This window comes from Gallinula chloropus, assembly GCF_964237585.1.
Source record: "Gallinula chloropus genome assembly, chromosome: 2".
Classification (NCBI taxonomy): domain Eukaryota; kingdom Metazoa; phylum Chordata; class Aves; order Gruiformes; family Rallidae; genus Gallinula; species Gallinula chloropus.
The window spans coordinates 147,733,624-147,755,319 of NC_140086.1; the positions used below are offsets into that span (position 1 = coordinate 147,733,624).

Here is a 21,696-nt window from a genome sequence, read left to right on the forward strand (position 1 = left end):
TCATTAGCTGGTTTTTGAGCATCCATATGCCAGTTTGACTACTGAGGTATATTTAATTCCTGTCTTCAGACAATGAAAAATTTCAAAGAGGAGTACAGCAGCTATGCAATTTGGCATTTCATCTACATTATGCCTATTTAGGTAGCCAAAATTCCCCCACAAATTATGGCACTAGAGTCAAACTAATTGTTATGGGTGACCACTGTCTTAGAATCCCTCCTTTACAAAACATATTCTCAAATCTGCCACATTTAGGAGGATACAGAAACTATACTGCTTTGCTGAGATTTTCCGAATTACTACACTAATTAATCCCTGCATCCTTGACTGAAAAGTCAGATTGAAAGCTCTGCACCATAAAGAAAACCAGGCTTTTTCATTCTTGCAGCACACACCAGATTAAATTGCATATACAATGTGCTCATATACTGCAGAACACTACAAAGATAGCAGGAATTTTAACTAGTGGGTTTGCATCCAGGATTAGAAGAATGTATTATGTCGAAACACTTTGACAGTGGCTGCATCCTTAATTGTGAAGCTTTTCAGCACAGTAAATAATGGGAACTTTGTATACAAAGATGTGAAATGCCCAGTTGCCTGGAGTAAATATATCAAAGTTTAAAAACAAAAAAAATCAACTTTATCCACATATCTATTTACAAGTTGTGAATGAGATGCTTTCCAGAATGAATAGTGATTGAGGTAATCAATAACCTGATGCAGAGCTCTATCCTGCATTTTTTAGTTTCTTGACCTCCTTGGTATCAAAGATAACATATACAAAGATTACTTTGGTTTTCTCTTCTCATTTATCAAAACTATAGCAACGTAGAGCTGGTGATGCTCCTGCCAGTTTCAGTCCTGCTCTTCAGAAACTAATGGGCAGCAAGAGTTGTCACCAGTTTCTCCGAGCTGCTTGGAAATCTTAACAGACTAATGCTCCAAGAGACACTCTGGCTATTTGTAAAAGAGCAATAACAAACACCAGGAGACTATTTCTCTACTCATTCTGTTAGGAAACATAAATTGCACAAAATGAAGAGACAAGAATTCTTACACAGAGGTAAAAAGTGAGAAAACTCCATGAAAACAAGCTACCTGAAAGTCACTAAAAGAAGGGCCTGGAATTTTGTGTGGGCATGCAGGGGAATAAAGATCTACAAATATATTTACAGATATGGTTTAGGGTTTATTTTTATTTTTGCAACTGTCTTCTAAACCATGACAATTTTTAAGAAACTCAAAACTTAGCATGAACACTTGCACATGATATTGGGTTAAATTCATCCACAGAATGATAAAACATCCAAGAATTCCGAAACACCTCAGGCCCTTGTCTGTAAGCAGTTTTGCTGCTGTGTTTATCTTCTGTACAAAAACTTGAGAAGTGAGGAGGTTGTACTATTCAAACAGGACAGAAATGAGATTCTGCCTTAAAGCTGCAATTCACTCAAAATTCTGCTGATCAATTTAATTGTTATCTTGTAGTTGGTTTCACGTTCAGGTTCTTAAATACCTTTGTATTTGGGGTTCTGTACTCCCAGCAGATACCAAATTTAATGCTTTTAAATGAATTCTATTAGTCCATCAAACACTTTGTACTGTTCTTGAATTTGGCAGACAATTCACACTGGGTAAAAACACAAATGTAAAAACACTACACCTACATTTACCATTTTTTGAGAGATATTATACAAATGATTTACACCTGTAAAGGGCAACAACCGTTTTCACACAAGTACCCAAATCTATGACTCATGTACACTTCTGAGAGCACAATGAACTTTGAAAAAATCCCTCTAGATCTTTAGGTAACTCTGCACCTATTTTAGCCCTATACCTCTTTTTTAAGCATGTCTGGTTGTTCTGACTTCTGGGAAAGGCTTAGATACAAGGTACTTCCACAAACCACCAACGTGCGATAGTTAATTTTCTAGAGAGACAATATGCCACTTCCATGAGATGACTGATGTATTACAGTGTGTGAACACTGAGCACATAGAGACAACGTAGGATAGGTAAAGGCCTCAAGTTCAGTACTGTATCAATTACTTATTAAAAGTATCCTCTTAACAGAAAAGCTTTCACTGAAATCTAATTTGTTTGGATAAAACCATTCCCCAGAAGTACAGAACTATCAATTCTAGAGAATTATCTCAGGATAAGTGGGGGGGACAGGGAATAAGAGGAAAAGAAAGCCTAGAAACAAATGGAAACTTAAAAAAAAATTGTTGCCTGAAAAGTGAAAGGCAAGAGTAAAAAAATTGTACGAGTGTTTGATGCTGATGTTTTCATTGTTAATGCACTAAAAGTGTCTATTAAGCCCAAATGAAGCTGCTTATTAATCATCTGTAAAAAATGGCTCCTTCCACTTTTATTGGTTTGGACATAAAATGCTATACCTCCTCTCCTCTTCGTAAAAGCGGGAAGTATAATTAAGGAAAGCCCAAGAATGACAGATTTCACACGTGGTGGGAGCAGCATCACTTTGGTCCAGCTGTTTCCTTCTTGATCAGACCTGTAACGCAATTTTACCGTCAGGGAGTGAATCAGCCCGCGCAAACACCCCTGCGGTGCCCTCCCCGATCCACTCCTTCCCCGGCCGGGTTACGGTAAGGGAGCCCGCGGGGGGGACCGGCTGCAGAGGCGGGGGAAGCGAGGGGTGACAGCTCCACCGCCGCTCTAACGCCGGAGGCAGGTGCCGGGCGCAGGGGCGAGAGGAAGCCGGGCCGGCACGGGCGCAGCCCGGCCAGGGCCGCCCGCCCGCTCCCGCTGTACCTGCTGGCGGCTGCCGGTGACACGCACCGAGCAGGCCGCAGGGCAGCGAAGCGGGAGGCACCTGGCAGCGGGGCGGACCGCCCGGGGCGGGAGGCAGGCGGCGGGCCGGCCGCTCGACGCGGCGATGCGGGGTGGGCGGAACTCCCGGGCCGCGCTGCCGGCGAAGATTCCCCCCCTCACCGCCGCGGGGGCCGGCGCCCACCGCCCCCTCACGCCCTCCCCCCCACCCAGGGCTCCCGCCCCCTCGGCCCGCCCCGCGGGGCGACCCCCCCCGCTGCCGCCGGCGGAGGGCTGGGGGGCGGGGGAGCGCACCCCCCGACGCGTCGGGGGTCCCCGGGCGGCGCCGTGGCCACCCCGGGAGCTCCCCGGCCTCAGCCGCCGCCGCCGGTACCTGCAGCCGCAACTTTTCCCCCGCCGCCGTTCAAACGTCCTGCCGTAAAGCGCCCGTCTCCCCTGGCAACAAGGTTCCGGCCGAGCACTAGGTGTAGGAAGGTGATGTAAAAGTAAAACCACCCAGTGTCGTAAACCAGGTCCGGGGGGGGAGGGGAGGGGAGGGGGGAGGGCGGGGGAGGAGGTGACTGGAGCATTTAGACACAAGCGAGAGGATCATGGCGGATGGCCCCAGGTGTAAGCGCAGGAAGCAGGCGAACCCGAGGCGCAATAACGGTCAGTCAGTCCGCGGGGCAGCGGCCCGGCTGCGCTGGGGCGGCGGCGGGGCCGGGGCGGGGACCGGGCAGAGCCGTCCCGAGCGCGGAGGGGGGAGGTCGGGCGGGCGCGAAAGTAATTCCCCCGCCGCTCCTCGCCGGGAGCCCGGCTCCCTCCGCACCGTTATATCCGCTACCTGGAGCCTCCCTCGCCTCGCTGCTTGCCTCCCTCCTCCGCCTAGCGGTGCCTCCGCACTCCGCCGCCTGTCCGGGACCGTTACACGCTGCCTTCCCCCACACGCCCCGCCGCCAGCCCCGCGACCGCCCCGCCGCCGCTGCGGGGAGCGGGCTCGGGGGGCCCTCCCCGGCCGCGCCACCGCCCTCCGGCCCGGGCGGGGACGCCGAGCCCCGCGGGGAGCGGCGGGGAAGGCTCCGCCGCCCGGCCGGCTCCGGCAGCCCCAACTCCGAAACTTGTTACCTGCGCGCCCCGGCAGAGCGGGGCCTCCCTACCCGCCTTACACCCCTTACCCCACCCCTCCGCGGCCCCGCAGGCGGGATCCCCCCCCCCCCACCCGTAACGCCCGCCCGGGAGCGCTTCTCCGCCGCCCGCCGGAGTTCCCCTCGCTCTCCCGGCAGCGGGCCGGCTCCTCGCTCCCGGCCAGCGCCACGGAGCGGACTGGCGTTCGCCTTTCGGGGGGTGGCGGTGGGGGACGCCAGCCGTCACCGGGGGGCGGGAGGGGTGTGTGTGGGGGGGCACACCCGGGGAGCACGGCCACCGGCGGCGGCGGGGGAGGCACCGACGGCGCAGCGGGCAGCGATTCGCGCGGGGGCAGCGCGGCGCGGCCGCCCCGGGCCAGCGGGAGGGGGCCGGCGCCCCCGCCGCCCGTTCGCCGCTCTCGCCGCCTCCTCCCTGCCGAGAGTTGGTCCCCGGCGGCGCCCCGCGGCCGCGCTGCCTCCCCGCCCCGGGTCCCGCCGGGGCGGTGGGGAAGGGAGGGCTGCTCCCGGGCGGCGGGGGCGGGCGGCGAAGTTTCTTCCCTTCCCTCTGGCTTCGGAGGTACCTGTTTGTATAATAATGGGTGGTAACGGTTTGGCCGGGGGCCCCCGCTCCGCTCTCCGTGCGTGTGCGACCAACTGCTGCAGTCTATATAAGGAATTACATTTACATTTCAGGCTTAAGGGCTGCCGTGGGGTTGTTGGGTTGTGTTTTTTTCTTCTTCTCTTTCTCCTTCGGTACGTGTGTTACTTTAAGATGCGTTTGGAAGGTACACGGCGGGGTTGAATAAACGCTCGTAACACCCACTCTACTTATTTTCTGGAAAATGGAGAAGTAGTTCGGTTCTCGTAGCGAGACTTCGCAATGAGACGTGAAGCAGGAGATTTTGTAACCTTCCTGGGCAATTTTAGGTTTTGTGTGGCATTTCCTGTGCGGGGTCAGAGATAGGAAGGCTTTCGCCTGCTATCCGAGGTGTTTTCTTACGCAGTGAACGGTCTCCGAAATAGATCAGAGTCACGATCGGTGTTTCTCTTCTCTGACTGTTTCGGGCGTAACGTGGTGATAAATAACGGCCTCCCCGGGGGCTGACGAGTTGATTTGATTGCTGTGAACTTAGGAGGCTTTTTCTTATTTTTGCTGCGTGCGTTTTCTAGCAAGTACATTTGTTTGCACGCTCACGTTGTTAATTCCTTCTCCTAGTGTAAATATTTATATTTAGCTCATGGTTTGGCTGTGCTAAAGGTAAGTTTGGAAAGTGCTTTTCTCTTTACCTTATTAAAAATGTTGATGATCAGAGAAAGGGGCTTTTCTTTTTGCTGACGACATGTGTGTGACATGTGAGTCTGAACCACCCAGCGTCTGTGCAGGAGCAGTAAACATGTTTACCTGAACAGGAAAGAAATGGATTTTTCTCTTAAAGATCCAGTGATACGAATATCGTACTCTTAGAGCATATCAACAGATGACTTGAGAGAGAAATCTTCTGAAAACCTAGCTTTTGAAATCAACGGGGAAAAGAGATTCTTGATCACTGCAGCAAATGGCAACTTGTGCAGGTAGAAAAAAAGATGGTGTTTAGTTTTCTCCTGCATGCATGTCAGCCCCCTCCTGTCTGCTGCTTTCGTTCTCAAGGGAGGGATTTATTTACCAAGCTTGCTGTCGGTGTTTTTCCTTTGTGCTTAATATTAGAAAACCAGATTTGAGGCTGTTTAGCACCAAACGTTTTGTCTGCAGCACGTATCACTCGCGGAAAACAAAAGGTGTATAAGACGTGGTATCATTCCAGGTATCTTTCATCTCCATCACTTTTGGATCTCACTGCTGCACTCACCTTATTGTAAAAAGCCTCAGAGCCTTTATGAACTAGTTCTGCAAGGTAGAATTATAGTATGTTTTGTTAAAGGATGGTTTTGGTTCCTTTTTTTTGAGGAATTAAAACCAACTCAAGTCATTGTGCATTGAAGCATCAGGATCAGTTAGATAATAGATTCTGGATAATAGAGATTTCTCAGCAGTGGGTTTATGTTTGACTTGCAAATGTTTACCAAAGAAAATGGCTAGAAAAATGTTAACCCTTTAACCTTTGCAATAAATAGGCATGAAACATTTTTCCTCTGAATCTCTAGATGCACTTTGTTCTTATGGGTACCTTCTGTAATGAGAGATCAGCATACAGGAGATGCTTCAGTAACTGGCTTCTTCATAGTATAGACTAAACCAATTTTATGCTCTTCCAGTTGCCGTTTTTTTCCCCTTTCCCACAGAATGGGAGTACATTGGGAAAAGACTGCACCTGACATCCAGCATACCATTTAATAATACTGAATTATGGTATATAGTTACTATATTGTAAAGTTTCCTTCTGTTTATCTGTTGATAAAACAGCTGTTCTTGCACTCTCAACTTTTGTTTCTCTTTCACCACCACCACCCCCCCACCACCACCCCCCTTTTCTCCCCCCTCTTTTGGGAGCCAGAACTTAAGGACTGCCATCCTGGTGCATTAACTGTAGCTGCAAAGGCAGTTTTATCTTAACTCTTGTGCTGATTCCTTTTCTACCGTGTTTATTGGTCCCTGCAGGAGATCAGCAAAAGAGCTGATTGGTGCTTCCATTAAAGCCTCCACTTACAAGAAAATCTGGCACTTCATACCTGAAGAAAACTACCCTCTGTCCTTGTCCTTACTTCTGGACAGTACATGAAAAGGTCTGAAAGAGTTAGTGAAGTGCTGGGACGAAAGCACTGTTCTGATAAAGCAGGAACATAGCACTGGTTGGTTAGGAGCCTCTCTTCCTATCTACCTTTTCCTCTTTTCACCTTCTTTTGATAGGGAAATGGGGAGGAGGAAACAGGGATGTGATTTTTGCCAGTCATCCCTGCTGCCACACTATGTGAATCCTGTGTGGACTTTAAATAGATTCCATATCAGCAAAGGTTTTTAAACTCTGGGTTGGCTTGTGGGATCAGGATTAGTTGCTTGCTTAGCATCTCTCGTATATATATTATAGGATTGACTTAATTCTTATTAAACAGCAAAACTAAAAGTAACACATCCTGTTCTTCAGCAATGCTGTAAGATCAGTAAGCCAATAAAATTATTTAAAACTTCCCTTGGTAGAGGGTTAAAAAGATATCAGCCTTTCATATTGATGTTCTGAAAATAAGCATGCCTTCTGTCCTTCAGATGTGTATTTAATGGTAAAAAGAAGAGCGTATGAAACTGAGTAAGTGTGCTGTTAGGTATGTATGAGGAGGGGGTATGAGGCAAGCTTTTTGTTAAGCCCGTGGTTACACTGAGTTCATTACTAAAAGGTTATGTAGATTGACTTGTTAGAGTGCTGTTTCAGTTGCTTTACACTTGGATTTCCTCCCTCTCTATTTTTATTGGAGAATCATTTCATATAAAGTTTTGTTACAATGCTAAGGACTGTAAGAAGATCATAAGTGCCTTTGAATAAGGCAGAAGCTTGGCGTATTTCTGTTAGCTCCAAGGTGTTAACTACTGGCAGGATGTCAGGTGTCAGTGACGCTTGGGAGACAACATTCCTTGTTGTGCCTTTCTTCTCTTGCCCCCCTCCCTTTCTTTCATTTTCACTAGGTATCATGTTTTCACTCCAGCATTAATTTAAATTTGCAATTTGGGAATTGAGGAATGTTGCCCGAGTTAAAATTCCAGGCACAGTGAACAGGTCTACATGGACAACTGAATTAACTGTTTGAGTCCAGGGAAATCTTCTCTCATATAAACAAGTAGTACTTCTGTTTTCATGTTAACTACTGAAATATAATGGGAATACACTTTAAAATGTAATTGTATCTTCATTTTTCTCTCAGCAATCAGTGCTTGTTATTTTAACAGCTGTAAAGCAGGGTGTTTAAAGCTACTTGTGGCAGAGTTTTCTAAGGTGATTAGTTGCCTGAAAGGGTTTTCCTTGCTTGTAGGACTCTGCTAAACATGCTGCTGAAACAGCTGATGAAAAGCAGCAAGCAGATGAAACTTTCCCTCTGACACGGGCTTCCCTATCATTGAAGTCACTCAGATTAAAGTTTATAGTTAAAAGTCTGAGGATTTGATTTCTGTGAGCTCAGCTCAAATTCTCTGTTGATCAGTTTCTGTTACATCAGCCATCCCTCCCCATCAAGTCTTTCGGGCTTTATTACAGGTCCCATTAATAGCAGCGTTACGGACTTTGGTTAGGCCCTTGCTCTCTAAGCCAGCTCCTCCGTCGGCAGTGCAGGGGGAACAGGTCTCACAGTCAAACTCTACCACCTTCCCCACTGGGACTCAGGTGGTGGTATTAACCTGTCATTTCTTCTTACAGAGGTTTTATGGTCGGGGGAGAGGCTGGAGTGAACTAAAGTAAAAAATATCAGTGCAATGCCTTTCTTCATGTTTTAATAGGGTTTAAAAATGCCAGTGAGGGAATGGCAGACATTTTTAACATGCATGGTACTCTTGATATGTTAAAAAAATAAAACCAACTTCTGTGGAGCTTGAGTTGTGGCCTTTTTGGTTGTTTGGTTTTTAACTGATTTTTGAGCAACTGCTCTCTGTTGCAGAGGAACTGCTGGAACTATCGTATCTAGCCAAGTGGCTCTTAAGAATCCCTACTTATAAATTAAGTCATTATTATTTACCAAAAATATAAGCTCATTGCTTTCAAGTCGTTAGCTGTTTGTAATAATTTCAAGAACTCTAATTGATATTGCAAGCTGATTAGAATACAGTGTGCTTCGTTGACTGTAAATCCAATATTTAACTGTATGCACTGCATCTCTGGAGATCATAAAGATTCTACACATGATAGGCTTCCCACAAATGCACAAAACAAGAGCTTGAAAAACGGAAATAAATCTGGTTTTATGTAGGCTTTCATACCAAATTTCAAAGTATGCTTCCAGATGACCTCTGAAGTGCTTAATGTCACTATTCCTGAAATTCTGGTCCTACTTACCTGCATTTTCCAAAAAGGCTTACCAGGTAGGGTATTTTCCATTCTGCGTAAAGAAGCAGGACGTGGTGTGCAACTAGGGTCTCAGAAACTTTGGTGCTTCGTTCTGGCAGCTATAATAGGCCTGTTATTTTTGAGAACTAAATTCTCACGTGACTTACTCAAGGTCACACAGGAAGTCCAGAGCAAGACTGAGTCTCAATCCATTTTTAATTGTTGGGACTATCTGTGCATTTGGTTTGCTTTAGAGCCTTAAAGAGAAAGAACAGATGTATCATTTAGCTGTTGCTACTTCTTTCCATTTAAGTATCTAAACCCCTTCATATTTATTAGTTTTAAGTACTTGTACTTTCAGTAAACAAGTGCCAATATACAAAACTTACTCTTTAGTCATTTTTAGATGGTATTAAGATAGTGTCTTCACTAGTGATGTTGCCTGTCTGCATAGTCAATGCTGATGTAATGATGTGCTGGAGAAGTAGCATTTTGTCTTCAGATTTGGGAAATACGAAAACTACCAGAAGTTCAGTGATGTGTAGTTAGCCAAATGTGAAACACAGCAAGGGGGAATTGGTGTAACACCTACACTGTTAACATCAGCGTCCCTACTCGCGTGTGTGTGGTGGTTAATGTCTGGGCAGAGGTGATTTAATCAGGTAGTGGCTTTGTTGGAACTGTAAAGACTAAAGAAGAGTCTCAGCGTGTGACTGGTGTTTCTGATATTTGAAAATGATTGAGAGGTAAATAAAAAAGCTTAAGTTCTCCTTGAAACAAAAATTCCCTAAAAATGCCTAAATGAACATCAGGCCTGGAACGTCTGCTTGACTGGGACAAACACATGCCACCGGTACTGCTTGTCACAGGGCTGCTGCGAAGGTGGAGCTGTGTGGGAAGTGGCTATGGGTGCAGGTGGGTGCTGCTCCTGCCAGGAGGGCCTGGGTGGTGGGAGGGGAAGCGGGTGTGGAGAGCAGTCTGGTATCTTCATCAGCAAAATGTGTGGTTAGCTCAGGTCACAAGGCCACGTCATAGATCACTTACGATAAGGACTCTCTCTTCTTGAGGGAGATGCTATTTGAAATCTTTAATAATAACTATGAAGAAAAGGCACCAAAAGCCCAAGCACACCATGGAGAGCAGGGGTGTATGGGTGAGGCAAAGAGCGTGTGTGGGAAGGAGAGAAGGTGAACAAGGGAAGGGAGTAGTCTGCTTCTCAGTAAAGGTCTGGTACCTTGGTGGCCTTCTAGGAAGCAATGAATGTGGTCCCTGGTTGGCTGCCTGAGAAGGTCATAGTAGGAAGTAACTTTGACCTCAGTTGACTAGGTGATGCCTTGAAACACTGCATTTGTTTGGGGACACTGTAGGGGGCTTTGTGTGTGTAGTTTTTTGTACTGCTTTCTCCTTCATGTTATGCAATTCCTGTGTTACAGTCGAAAACGGGAAGCCCGGTCAGGAATAGTGAGACTTGATGGATGAAATACTGACTGCAGTTAAATGCAGCATAGCTTTGTAAATCTATTTCAGTACTCCTGAGGAAAATACTACCCCCATCATCACAGTATGTAAGCACCTTTCAGGCAGTAAAAATATATGTACTGAGTCTTCTCTTCTTGTATCTGGGCCTATACATCTGACTCCTTGTGTTAGTGAGTGCCTGACAGCGTACATTCGTACGTTAGCAGGATAGGTGGTGGTAGAGCAGAAAGAACAAACTTGTTAAGTTTGTATCTTTACGTGGGGAGCAGCCAGGCAGCGATTCAAATGCTTCAGTGGGTTACTGCTGAACCTATTAACCAGGGTTCTTAAGACTTGTATGTTTGTCCCCAAAGGAACCCCAAATAGGGAAGAAAAGAGGCTTTTCTACTTTGCCTCACTCAGTGCTTGTTTCTGCTGCCATTACTGTAATGTAACCATATCTTTTATTTTAACATGCTTTTTCTGAGCAACAGAAGTTAACTAAAAATATGCTTTCTCATCTTTGAGAAGTCAGTACTGTTTGAAAGCTGCCTGTTTCAGTTCTCTCCTGTTCAGCTGTCATTCCCAGCTGTCACAATTTCCTTGATGTGAGGAGTTTACCCCTGTTGCTGCAAAGTAGTTTGGTTAACAACTGCTGTCACCCAAAGGTTAAAACCTGAAAACTGGCATCCTTTGTTGCTTCTCTTACACATGTTTGCTTTCTGTTTGGTAGCATCTCCCTCCTTGCTCTGCCTTCAATGTGCTACATGCATTCTATTTTTGGAGAACTATGTAAAGCAAATGAACATGTCTAATGATGAATGTATTCTTCTGGATGTATTGGGGGGGGCACACACACTCAATTATGGCTGAGGAGAAAGTGAAAAAGATAAATTCTATCCTGTGCTGCTGACATTCTATCCTATCCAATTAGGATCTGTAGTAGAAGTAGCAGTCCTTGAGTGAAGGATATGTAAAATTACTTCTCTAAATGCTAAGAGCCCTATATGATACTGGAGTATATCAGAAGGAAAAGAAACCGCTCTTCCTTAACTATCTCTTCTGTATTTCTTTTAAATATGTTTTTGGATTTGATTCAGATACCCTCTGTCTTTCTGCAGGCTTTTGTGTTTTTCAGCTTCTCATAAGCCAAGCATTAGATCAGGATCATTGGAGGAGCTGGCAAGAGTGCTGAAGATAAATAGATTATAAACCTGACCTTTACCATGATCCTGAGAGCAACTTTCATGGATGACACTTGAAATAAAGGGGTTAAAAGAGTCTGACGTGGTAGAGAGTATTTTTACCTATGAACTAGTATGCCTGACGTTGTTAGGATCAAATGCTACTTGGGCCAGTGACGGTAAGGAGCAGCTTCAGATATTGTGATGTGAAATGTTTCATTATTTTAGCAAACATCCCTTTTCAAATTCTATCTGACAGACACTGAGGGCAGTTTTCTGTTCCATTTTGTAGAGACATCTGTCCACAGTGTATATGGGGGAAAGCGAAATTAAATTAGAAAACATCACAAACGTGGCATGATTGCAAAAGGCCTGTGGAAATCTATTCCATTGGAGAAAGTGCAAACTGAAGGACAGATAAAACAGACATTAATTGTAGGAATTAGGTTGCTTTTTGCAAAAATGATAGATTTAACCTAAACAAGCAGGTTGGCTTTCTGTTTTGGTGGCTTTTTTTTTCCTTAGACCTTCCTCCTCCCACAGTCTAGTGTAGTATTTTTCTTCATGCCCCAAAACATGAAGGAGATAAGTTATCCCTTTTTCCTAAACATACTTGGTTTTAGACAGTTTTTCTCAATGCCTTGAGGAATTTCTGCCTTGTGTCCTTTGAGGTATGCATCAGATTTTCCTTACTCCACCTTGTAGTCCATTTTATTTCTCTCAAGTTCCTGTATGCTGTTTACTTGTAAGTCATGTGGAATTCTAGACTGGAAAAGGAGGTACTACTCAGAATCTGTAACCCGCTTAGTCTTCCATCCTGTTTTGTTTGTATCTTTCCATAGCCTTTCCTTTTCTTCCCTTTAGTATTTGTGTTACAGCTCTTCGGTAAATTCAAACAAAATAGAACTAGTCACATACTACTGGATTCATTCTTATGTTATTGTTCACAGGAATGACCTAGGTACTGTTGGCCCCACAGAGCATAAGGTGGTGAATAAGGACTTTAAAGCAGATTTGGAGCTGTAATGACTGGCTTCCTTCCCTGCTGCTGTCCCTTCCCCTTCCTTGCAAAGCGTTTTCATTTGAAAAGCTAAGGTGTGGTCATCAGGCATATCTGTTCTCAACTTCCAGTAATTTTTTTGCTCACTGCTGAGCTACACCATAATTGCATATGCAAATGTAGGTGGGTGTTTTTTTCCTCTCTTACCTTGCACATGTGGGAGAGAAAGATAAGGTTGTAGAGGACTGGCAGGGATGGTGCTGCAGTTGAGGAGGTGCTGCAGATGGCCACAGGAGAGAAGTACTCATCCCACAGGGTAAGACTTGGAGATTTCAGAGTGTCTGTAGCTCAGAGGCAACAGTAAAGCACTGTGCTTCCCAACTTTAAAGTTTAGATGGAAGTAGATTGTTGGAGGGCTTGTTATAACAACCTATTGATACATTCTAGCTGTTGAATGCTGAGAGTGAATTTGCAGTTACAACAGGAATTTGTTTTGTAGACATGTATATCTATAGTAGTTATATCCAGTAATCTAATCTATTAAGCTGGATTGAATGCTCCCTGTAGTAACATGGGGTAAACTTTTGTCGTTCATTACAGTGTTGTAATGATAGTAAAACCACAGAGACTAATTCTATGGAAAAGACTATTCTGACGAACTCTTTGTGGTAAGGTTTGCTTTGAACTTTTTCCAGATTTTAAGACTGGCATACAATAGTCCCAAATATGTTTTACAACAAATAATGGAAGTAGGACAGGATCAATTCTGTATTTCAGTCAGAATGCTAGAAGACTCTCCACAGAAGTGGAATAATAAATAGAAATAGAAGCAAAATTGAATGGGTAGTTGTAGCCTAGGAAAAGGGAAATAGTTCCAGTGACACAGAATGCAGTACAACATGCCATGGTTCTCTGTATTTTACCACGTGGTTAATCGTGCCTTCAGGGATCAGCCTGCAGAGCTGATGTGGTAGTTAAGCGATAGAGAGGGACTTCTTAAAAGGATGAGCCAGGCTTGTACCTCAGCATGTGAGTAATTAAAACTAGTGGCAGACTTTCTGTTTCTGTGAGCTAAGCCAGTTCACGCAAGAGGGACAATTTTAGCTGTCCAGCTGCAAGGGATACAAATAGACTAAGCTGAATGAAGATCATGATGCGCAACAGAGGCTTATGATCTTGACAGCGTTCTTACAAGGCTTTTGATGCAAACTGTTGCCTGTAGATCTGATGCTCAAAAAATATTTTTGCTGGTATTAACTGCTGAGATGCCTTCCTTCAGGAACAGAATAAGTAAGGTAGTAGTTAAGAACTCCAGCACATGTGTGCAGTTTCTTTATTTTCGTATGAAGCGGTAAGCCTTCTCTGTTTAATTACCCCAACCTTGTTAAAAACGCCTTGTTATGCAGCATGATATGCAAATCATTTCACTACGTTTGGTTTTGGATATGTATGGTGTTAAAATAGTTTGGGAATGGGGTAAAGAATATATAACTCTTAAGAAATCATGAGTTCTCTTCTGAGGAGGTAAGAAAACAGAAGTGCTGAAATTGAAAACTTGCCGAATGTCTTGTTCTAACAGATTGCAATTGCTTACACTTAGCCCTTATGTCATGTAACTCTTTTCCATTTTTTAAGCATTTTGAAGGTCTTGTATAGCAAATCCTCAGAAAAGAAAGATTTTTTGAGCATCAAGTTTCAAGATGCTCAATTAATGAGCAAAACTTTCCAAATTTGTGCCTTACTGTATCTTAACAGGCATCCTATTTTAGCCTTTTTTTTAATGTCTCCCTAGCCAATCTACCTTTAAAGAACTCGTGTATCTTCAACCACAGAAGCACTAAGTAGGACTGCAATCAAATGTTTGTCTTGTTGGTTCTTGGGTCTACTGTCCAAACACTGTGTGTGTGCACATGCGCAACCGTGTGTGCTGTTTTCCTGCCTTCTCCTTTTGTCTGTCAAGCTTCTGGCTGATAGCAGATTAGCCATCTGAATGTGGGCAGCAAAGAGTAATGGGCTGCACAAAATGCCTAAGGCTTCTTGCATACAATAAAATGACTCCATTATAAAGCAAAAAATGACAAGCCTGCCATGGAGGATATCTGTACTGGAGAGATGGAGAGAGTAGTTTTTGGTTTATGATCATGTTAATGGGTGTAAAATAAACTTAATTTTTTTTCCAACTGTCTAAAGTGTTTATAGGTGCTGTACAGAGTAGAGCTGAAGATCTTTCTAGCAGGGAAATACCAATGAGATAAATGGATGAACTACTATTTGCTATTCCTGATTGCTGTGTGTGTGGGGGGAAGGAAAGGAGTCATAGTGTGGTGGCTCGGTTTCATTTTCACCATGCAGGTGTATTGTTTTTTTTTCTTTTAATTTTTGGTTTCTTTTGTTTTGGTTAGTGTACAGGATTTCATAATCTGCACTGCAGAAGTGTGTTGTGTTTATTAAGTCTTTTGGAAGATGTGCTGATAGAGATTTAATGAAATTGGGCCAGAAACATGGCTAAGACAGAGGGAATCCAGATGTTGGAGGAGGAGGATATAAAATATAAAGCTGTAGTGAGCTGGATCAAACAGAGGCAGAAATCTGTGTGCAGAAGCACAGTAGCAGAAAAAATAACTAGGATTCCTATCAAGGTTTTTGACAGCTATACTTCCTCTCTATAAGTATCTGGTGACTCAAAAAAAAACCCCAACCTTCTCAACTGTTTGCAGTTTACTGCACGCCTAAGCAGCAGTGTCTGCTCTTGCCCTCCTAACTTCCACCACTTACAGCTTTCAAGAATACTTTTTGTTTGGTTTATGGCATGCAAGCTCTAAAAGGTGCTTCCCTCCCACCCCCCCCCTCCCCCCCCGGCCATAAAAAGAGCTGCTCTATGTTCATTTATGCTAAATGGAGTATCTTCTTGGATTGCATCTGCTCAGGAAATGAAGAAAGTTTCTGATAACTGTGGGCTTCCAAACTAACTAGCAAATCAGCATAAAAATAATTTGGTATATAGAATGTGAAGGAATTGTTAAAGCATGCAAAACTTGTCTGAAAATGCTTAATTTTAAAGAAACCTCTTTGTGTGGTTTAGCCTGTGTCTCTTGCTCGAATCTGCTCAGTATGTTGGTGTGGATACAGTCTATGAGGACACTGGAAATGTATGCTTTAGCAACAAAATGTACAAATTACAACTTGTAATAAATAAAATTAGACTACTGTTTAAGTAACCTTTGTGTTATTTTTTTCATTCTGTAAGCTGCTGCTGGACGTATATTCCATCTGTTATATGGAACATGTGCCTCAAAGTTCTACTTTTAGCTGCTCTTTTTACACCAACTCTTTCCCAGTCTCTTGAATTGATTTTCCTTAACGGAAAACCCTTCCTCAGAATGTATACTTCTCTCCCTTTTCCCAGAATAAAGGCTGTGTGTTGTCATCCCCTTGCACCGCACCCCCCAAAGAAAAAGGAAACAACTGAGAGTGATTTTGAGACCAGTTTACCACAGAGCTCCACAGATGCGGCTCCCTTGACAGCAGTATTAATTCACTTTACAGGCATTTTTATTTTGTAGTTCAGAATTGTTTCTGTGATCATACGAGTTTGCTTTTTAATGAAGCTGAAGACTAGCTGCTTATGAAGGAAGCTGGTGATAAAACAAAAGCTTAGTTAACTTTCTCAAACAGTGGGTAGTCTGTAGATTGTGACAACTAAAATATGTTCCAGGCTAGTTTATTAGGAGAGGATCTGTGGGGCTTTCCTCCTCTTCTCTTTCCTTGCCCCACGTGATGCTGTGGTTTACAGTGAGAAGCCACTAGTTTCTGCAGTCACAGGTGGAAAAGGAGGTAGTCACTTGTAGGTAATGCACAGACGTTTTGAGTTAAAAATAAGAAAATGAGGTATCTTACAGGAAGAGGAGGTAGCTACATATTTTATAGATCTTTCAACTTCTGTGACTTAATTGGCGCTGCTGAAAGTGGTATGTTGCACATTAGTACAGTTTAGGGAAGCTGCAGTTACGAATATGAATAAAATCTAGAACTAGTCTTGTCTTTAATGGGATTCTTACTGTTTTAAAATAATCACACATCATACTGGGAAAGGTACTGCTGCCTCGGACCAACCTAGTCTGATACAGCTACAGTGTTGTGCCATGGCTGGTTTTCAGAACAGATTTGGGAAGCTGCAGAATACCAAAGACAAGGTGCTAAAACAGTTGAAAGCTCAACCAGAAGGAAACGTAGGAAACAAAGGTATTTAAGGAAAACTGTAATAAAGAGAAAAATGTTCTTCTGGGAGATAACTTTATGTGCTGTTTTCTGTGGTATTAGGCAACACAGTGGAGTAGCTGGCTCAGATACCACACGTGAGGAAAGTCTGCAGGTATGAAAGGATTTGCCAAATTATTCCGAACATTCATAAAAGAAATCTTGTGATATATGGTATAGTCTGTGTGTGTGTGTGTGTGAACTTCCTGTTACTGCTTCCTAAAGTTTCACGATTGCTCTTGATCAGTGCTAAGTGATGTGGTATGTCAGTCTGTCTGACCAAGTTATAGACCATTTCCAAATGTCCCTTTTGCAAGGGACATTGGAAGCAGGGATTTTTGAGAACTTTAACCAGGTCTTGTACCCGCTAGTTTGAAAATAAACATTTAGTTAACTACTGTGGTTGAGGCTCTGTATTTAAAAATAGAGGAGTAAAATACAGCCTTGTTACTAATAAATGGAATTATCTTTCAATTTTAACAGCTTTTGGGTTGATACTTAAGATCTCTGTGTCATGTGTGGCAGAGTTGGAATCCCTAGTTTAGGACACAGTAATTATGGTCACAAGCCACAGAACTGGGGAGTGCCTGAGATGGCATGGGGAAGAAATCTCAAACCTGGCAATTCATGTTTTCAGATTCAGTGTTAAATACTCTGAGTTTGTTACCTTTTAACTTGAGGTATTTAAAAATGTCCTCTGGAGAAATTGTCTTTTGTTTGTTAATTGTAGTGAGGAGGGATCTTAATGTCTCTGCTGTAAAGTATAAACATATAAAATATGAAAATACAGCAAACTTTGCACAAATGAATGTGCAGTGCTTGACACAAAAGAAGATGCTTTGTTGAATTCTCTACTCAGTTCTGCTTTCTTGAAACTTGATGGTCAGCCCTTGCCTTAAGTTGCTCCCTGGTTCAGCTCAGAACCACGTAGTTACCTCAGTTTTGTCTGCTGTTTCCCATGGTAGAACAGAAGTGTGTGTATCTGCAGTAGGATGTGTTTTTGTTATCCCAGAGGTTGATTGTTGCCATCTCTTTCTGTATTTTGTAGCCCTGTGTGAATCCCTCCTGGTGCCTCCAGTTTTGTGGGATTTCTTCTCTGTGAATAGAAAGAAGAGCCTCTTAGATGTGCTTCAGAGACAATTGTTTAAAAGCCTCATATTTTTCCCTTATCCTAGAACTCAGCGGCTCTTAGGAGATGTTAAAGGCATCAGTATGATGTTGCTCTCCCTCCTGGATGAGGTAGTGGACTCTGTCATGCTGTCTCATCTAGCTGTCCAGGAATTTCAGTATTCTAAGATGTGCAGAGCTACAGTTTATTTTCACCTTCTTTCTTCCCCCTCCTCTTCCAAACAAGAGTATTTTAGAGAAGGGGAAAAAAATCGTACCAAAAAAGCCAAATCATTGTTTTTGAGCTTAAATAAGGCTTATGATTATCTCTGCTGTAATAATAGGTGGTTTAGGTTTCTTGGAACAATTCATGCAGTTGGGCAAAACCAATGTGACTGTTGCCAAGTACTCCAGTGGACACTGTCTGTTACAGTTGGGAACTCTTTGATTTGGGTAACTTATAAAGACTGAAATGTAATCCTCAGCAGATCAGTCTGTAGTGTATGAGCACAAGGAGGGAGTGTTAAACTCTGCTTTGGAGGAAATATGTGTTCAACAAATCTTTCATATTCATTTGCATGTGCCTGCCCTTAGATTTCCTTTTGTTTTGTAAGGGCATTCTGGAAAACCACAGCGTCCCAGGCATATTGGTATTACTGCCTTATATGCTATTGATATCTAATCAATACCTCTGGTGTTTTGTTGTTGGGCTTTTTCTACAGAATATTCTAAACATAGTAAATAACTGCATCAGCATGACAAATGTGTTTGCTGATGCAGCATGGTAGAATAGGAGGGGTTTCCACACCACCCTGAACAGAAACTGCCAGTCACTGCGAAGGCAAGGTGCTTTGTTCCCACTGGGGGATGGAAGGCATCTGGAGAGAAGTGAGGCCTGTCTTGCCTTGTGATGTCTGTGTTGTCATCCTTGTAGTATCACGTGAGGAAGAACAAGGGGGTTTTTAGTCACTTCTCCTTTCCTAACCCCTTTAGAAGTATGTCTTTATTTTTGGTATTTTTCTCCATTTGTGCAAGTGGGACATGGATGGAAAGCCTGTTACGTGTGGGTTTCCATTTAGGCATAAGGGCTGTGGAACAAAATATTCAGTCTTGGAGATGACGTCCATCTTTTATTTAAATTGCGTTCTTAGTTATTCTTGGGGAAGGATGCAGATGAAGAAGTCATATTGGGCATCTGGGGGTTTGAAAGGGCTATTTCCTTAGCTATAAAGAACGAGTACATTTTGTGCTTCTTTGAGAGGTTGTTTTTTTTCCCATTTGTCAAAAGGATAAAGGCTGCCTTCTGCCCAAAGGTTATTTAAATTGATGTCTGAGTGTATGAGATGAGAGCATGAACTGCAACTAATTCCTGTCAGGTAATGGTGCACGTCCCACTAAACACAGGTCATCCTGAGAAGCAGCTGGTTGTGTGTCCAATGTGTGTTACCTTTGGTGGTGGCCCTGAAGAATAGAGGCTGCTTTTTGGAAGATGCACTCAAAATGCCTTGACATCAGAACTAGGGGTGGGGGGACGAGATGTTAATGCTCTACCATTCAACTTTGGGCAAGTCTGGGGTGCTAACAAAGTGATTGAAACATGTCTGCTTGACAGCTGTGGCAAACCAGCATCCTTTTGTGAAGCCACCTACTGTAGTAAAGCGAGGTTTGATATTTTCTCCAGTAAAGGAGTCTGTTGATGTGTACTGGTAGCCAGCAACGTGATGTATGTTGGCATATAACAACTGCTGTAAAGGCATATAGATGTTCCTAGGAAAACATTGCCTCAGAAATGCAGCTTTTTAGCGAATAGACCTCTTCATTTGCAGTAAAAACAAATAACAACTTGTTTGCTGAACTGTGACCTGTTTTGGAGTGACAGTCTTGCAGCTTGCTGAATCGACAGCTGGGCTTACCACTGTGCTGCCTGTAGCTGAGAGCACACTTCACAAAGGCTTTGGAAGAATACATTTGTTTTCCTGCTCTGTTGTTATTTCTCAGCAGGTTTTCAGTTGCTGCTTCCCCACTTTTCGTAGCCCTGAAGCTGCCCAGCCAGCTACTGTTTCAAGTTAGTTTCTAATGCACCTTCTTTAAACATCCTTAATGAAGGTTGGAAGACTCGAATGATATTTGATAAACTGAGAAAATCAATGAAAAGTTATTTAATAAAGCCTTTTGAGCTCTCTGGTTTAGCTAAGTGATTTAAATGTGACTTCTTCTGCTTCAATCAACTGATCAACCTTTAGGTTGGTAGAAAAAACAGTGCTGGTTTTGTTGTTTTTTTTCAAGGGAGAAAGCATACACATTCTTTGTTCAGACCTTCTTTCTAATAATAATTCAGTATTCTGCAGATGTGACATCAAGAATCTGGCAAAAAAGGAAGATTGTTCATCATTTGTAGATGAGACTGTGCCAGTTGTGACGATTAAATGTTTGTCCAGATATTATGTTATCTCTGAGCTAAATTTTGCTCAGCGTGCTCTGAAATATTCTTGGCTGGCACAAACTATAGTTGGTGTCTGTAGCGATGGGGCTTTAAACTAGTTCATTTTAAATCCTAGCAAGCGGCAGCTGAAACGCTGCTGAATGACCTTTGACATAGGGACCCATGAATGCCCCAAGTATGATTTCACTTTCACCACGTTCTTTGTGAATCTGAATGCTTGTCAAATCAGATGTGTGTTTAGGCCTTTTCACTGAATGTGCTTGGAGGGAAAGAACAAAGCCTGGGGTCAACTTGGCATAATCCCTGCGTTTATCTTTATTCTATTATAGTGGCTTGTGGGGGATGGAGTAACTATTCTCTGTGAGGTGAAAGTGCAAGTAGTGTGTAGGTAGGCTATCCGTCTTTTCTTCCAGACTTTCCCAACAACCTAGCTGGTCTCCCATGATTTACTTGCGTTAATGTATGGGCTGAGTAGGCAGACTGCTCGTTGATCCATGTGATCTGCTATTTGTTCTACCCATAGCTATTTTATAGCTGTTGCACCTAGCTGCTGATGTAAACAAACACATACAGCTTGTCTTGGGTAGCACGTGCAGAAATGGGGCTGTGTTACATGGTGCTTTGTTCTCCCCAGTGAAGATGGGAAAGGAAATAACATGGATTTTTATCCTACAACTACTTTTCCTTCAGTGCAAATCATCTTTTTATTTTAAGAGGTGAACAGCTTCATATACTGTATGGTACATATGTATTTTTTGCTTTTGCAGGCTATTAGTCATAGTCAAGTAAGGAGTGACTAAGTCTGTTATTACCCATTCAAATTGGGAAAGCCTTTGTCTCTAAGGGAAGAACCATAGAGTTCTGCTAAATGATTGTTATAGACTTCTTTTGCAGTATTTTTAGATTTTACTCCTGTGGTAGATTCACTTCACAATACAGGATTGTTTCTGTGTGGAGCTGGAGTGGTCTGAATCTGTAAACGAGCTATTGTACGGTAAAGTACAAGTGGGTGGAGGAACTATATGACAAAAGGCCTAGTTACCTTTACAGTTTGTTCGCTGTACCTCATACACTTTGTTTCAGAAGAAAAGCACTATTCAAAGACTTGAGTATAAGGAGGCAGTCTTTCACACGAGGCTTGTGGGAAATTTCTCTCCGACTTGTGGGTTTTCAGCTTGTGTAGATTTACCCGGCGCCTTCTGGGGCTTTGCCCGAAACGGCTTAACACGTCTGCCTGAACCCCCGCACGCGCGTTGTGGGGTGAGCACTTCCTAATCTGACACTTCGACCAGCATTTTCCGCCTTGCATGTGCGCTCGTTGGGGCTTTTCTGTTTGGGTTTTTTTAATCAAACTGTGCAAAGTTTCTTTCTAAGAGGAGGAGGG

General features: G+C 43.4%; 1 protein-coding gene and 1 long non-coding RNA gene across 3 annotated transcripts in view; one reads left to right on the forward strand and one right to left on the reverse strand.

The window, feature by feature from the left end:
* Positions 1 to 2,408: 2,408 nt before the first annotated feature.
* Positions 2,409 to 3,656, reverse strand: LOC311205483. The gene is made up of 3 exons (XR_014618154.1): positions 3,623 to 3,656; positions 3,173 to 3,259; positions 2,409 to 2,521 (listed from the first exon to the last, which is right to left on the reverse strand). It is a non-coding gene; the product is annotated as an uncharacterized lncRNA (long non-coding RNA).
* The window catches only part of ZEB1 (zinc finger E-box binding homeobox 1), a gene marked incomplete at its 5' end in the record, with an annotated part of 120,602 nt that continues 102,295 nt past the window's right edge, over positions 3,390 to 21,696 (forward strand). For both annotated transcript variants that reach the window (XM_084279915.1, XM_084279916.1), the window contains one exon: positions 3,390 to 3,447. In XM_084279915.1, coding sequence (XP_084136041.1) covers positions 3,390 to 3,447 — 58 coding nt within the window. The remainder of the gene's footprint in view (positions 3,448 to 21,696) is intronic.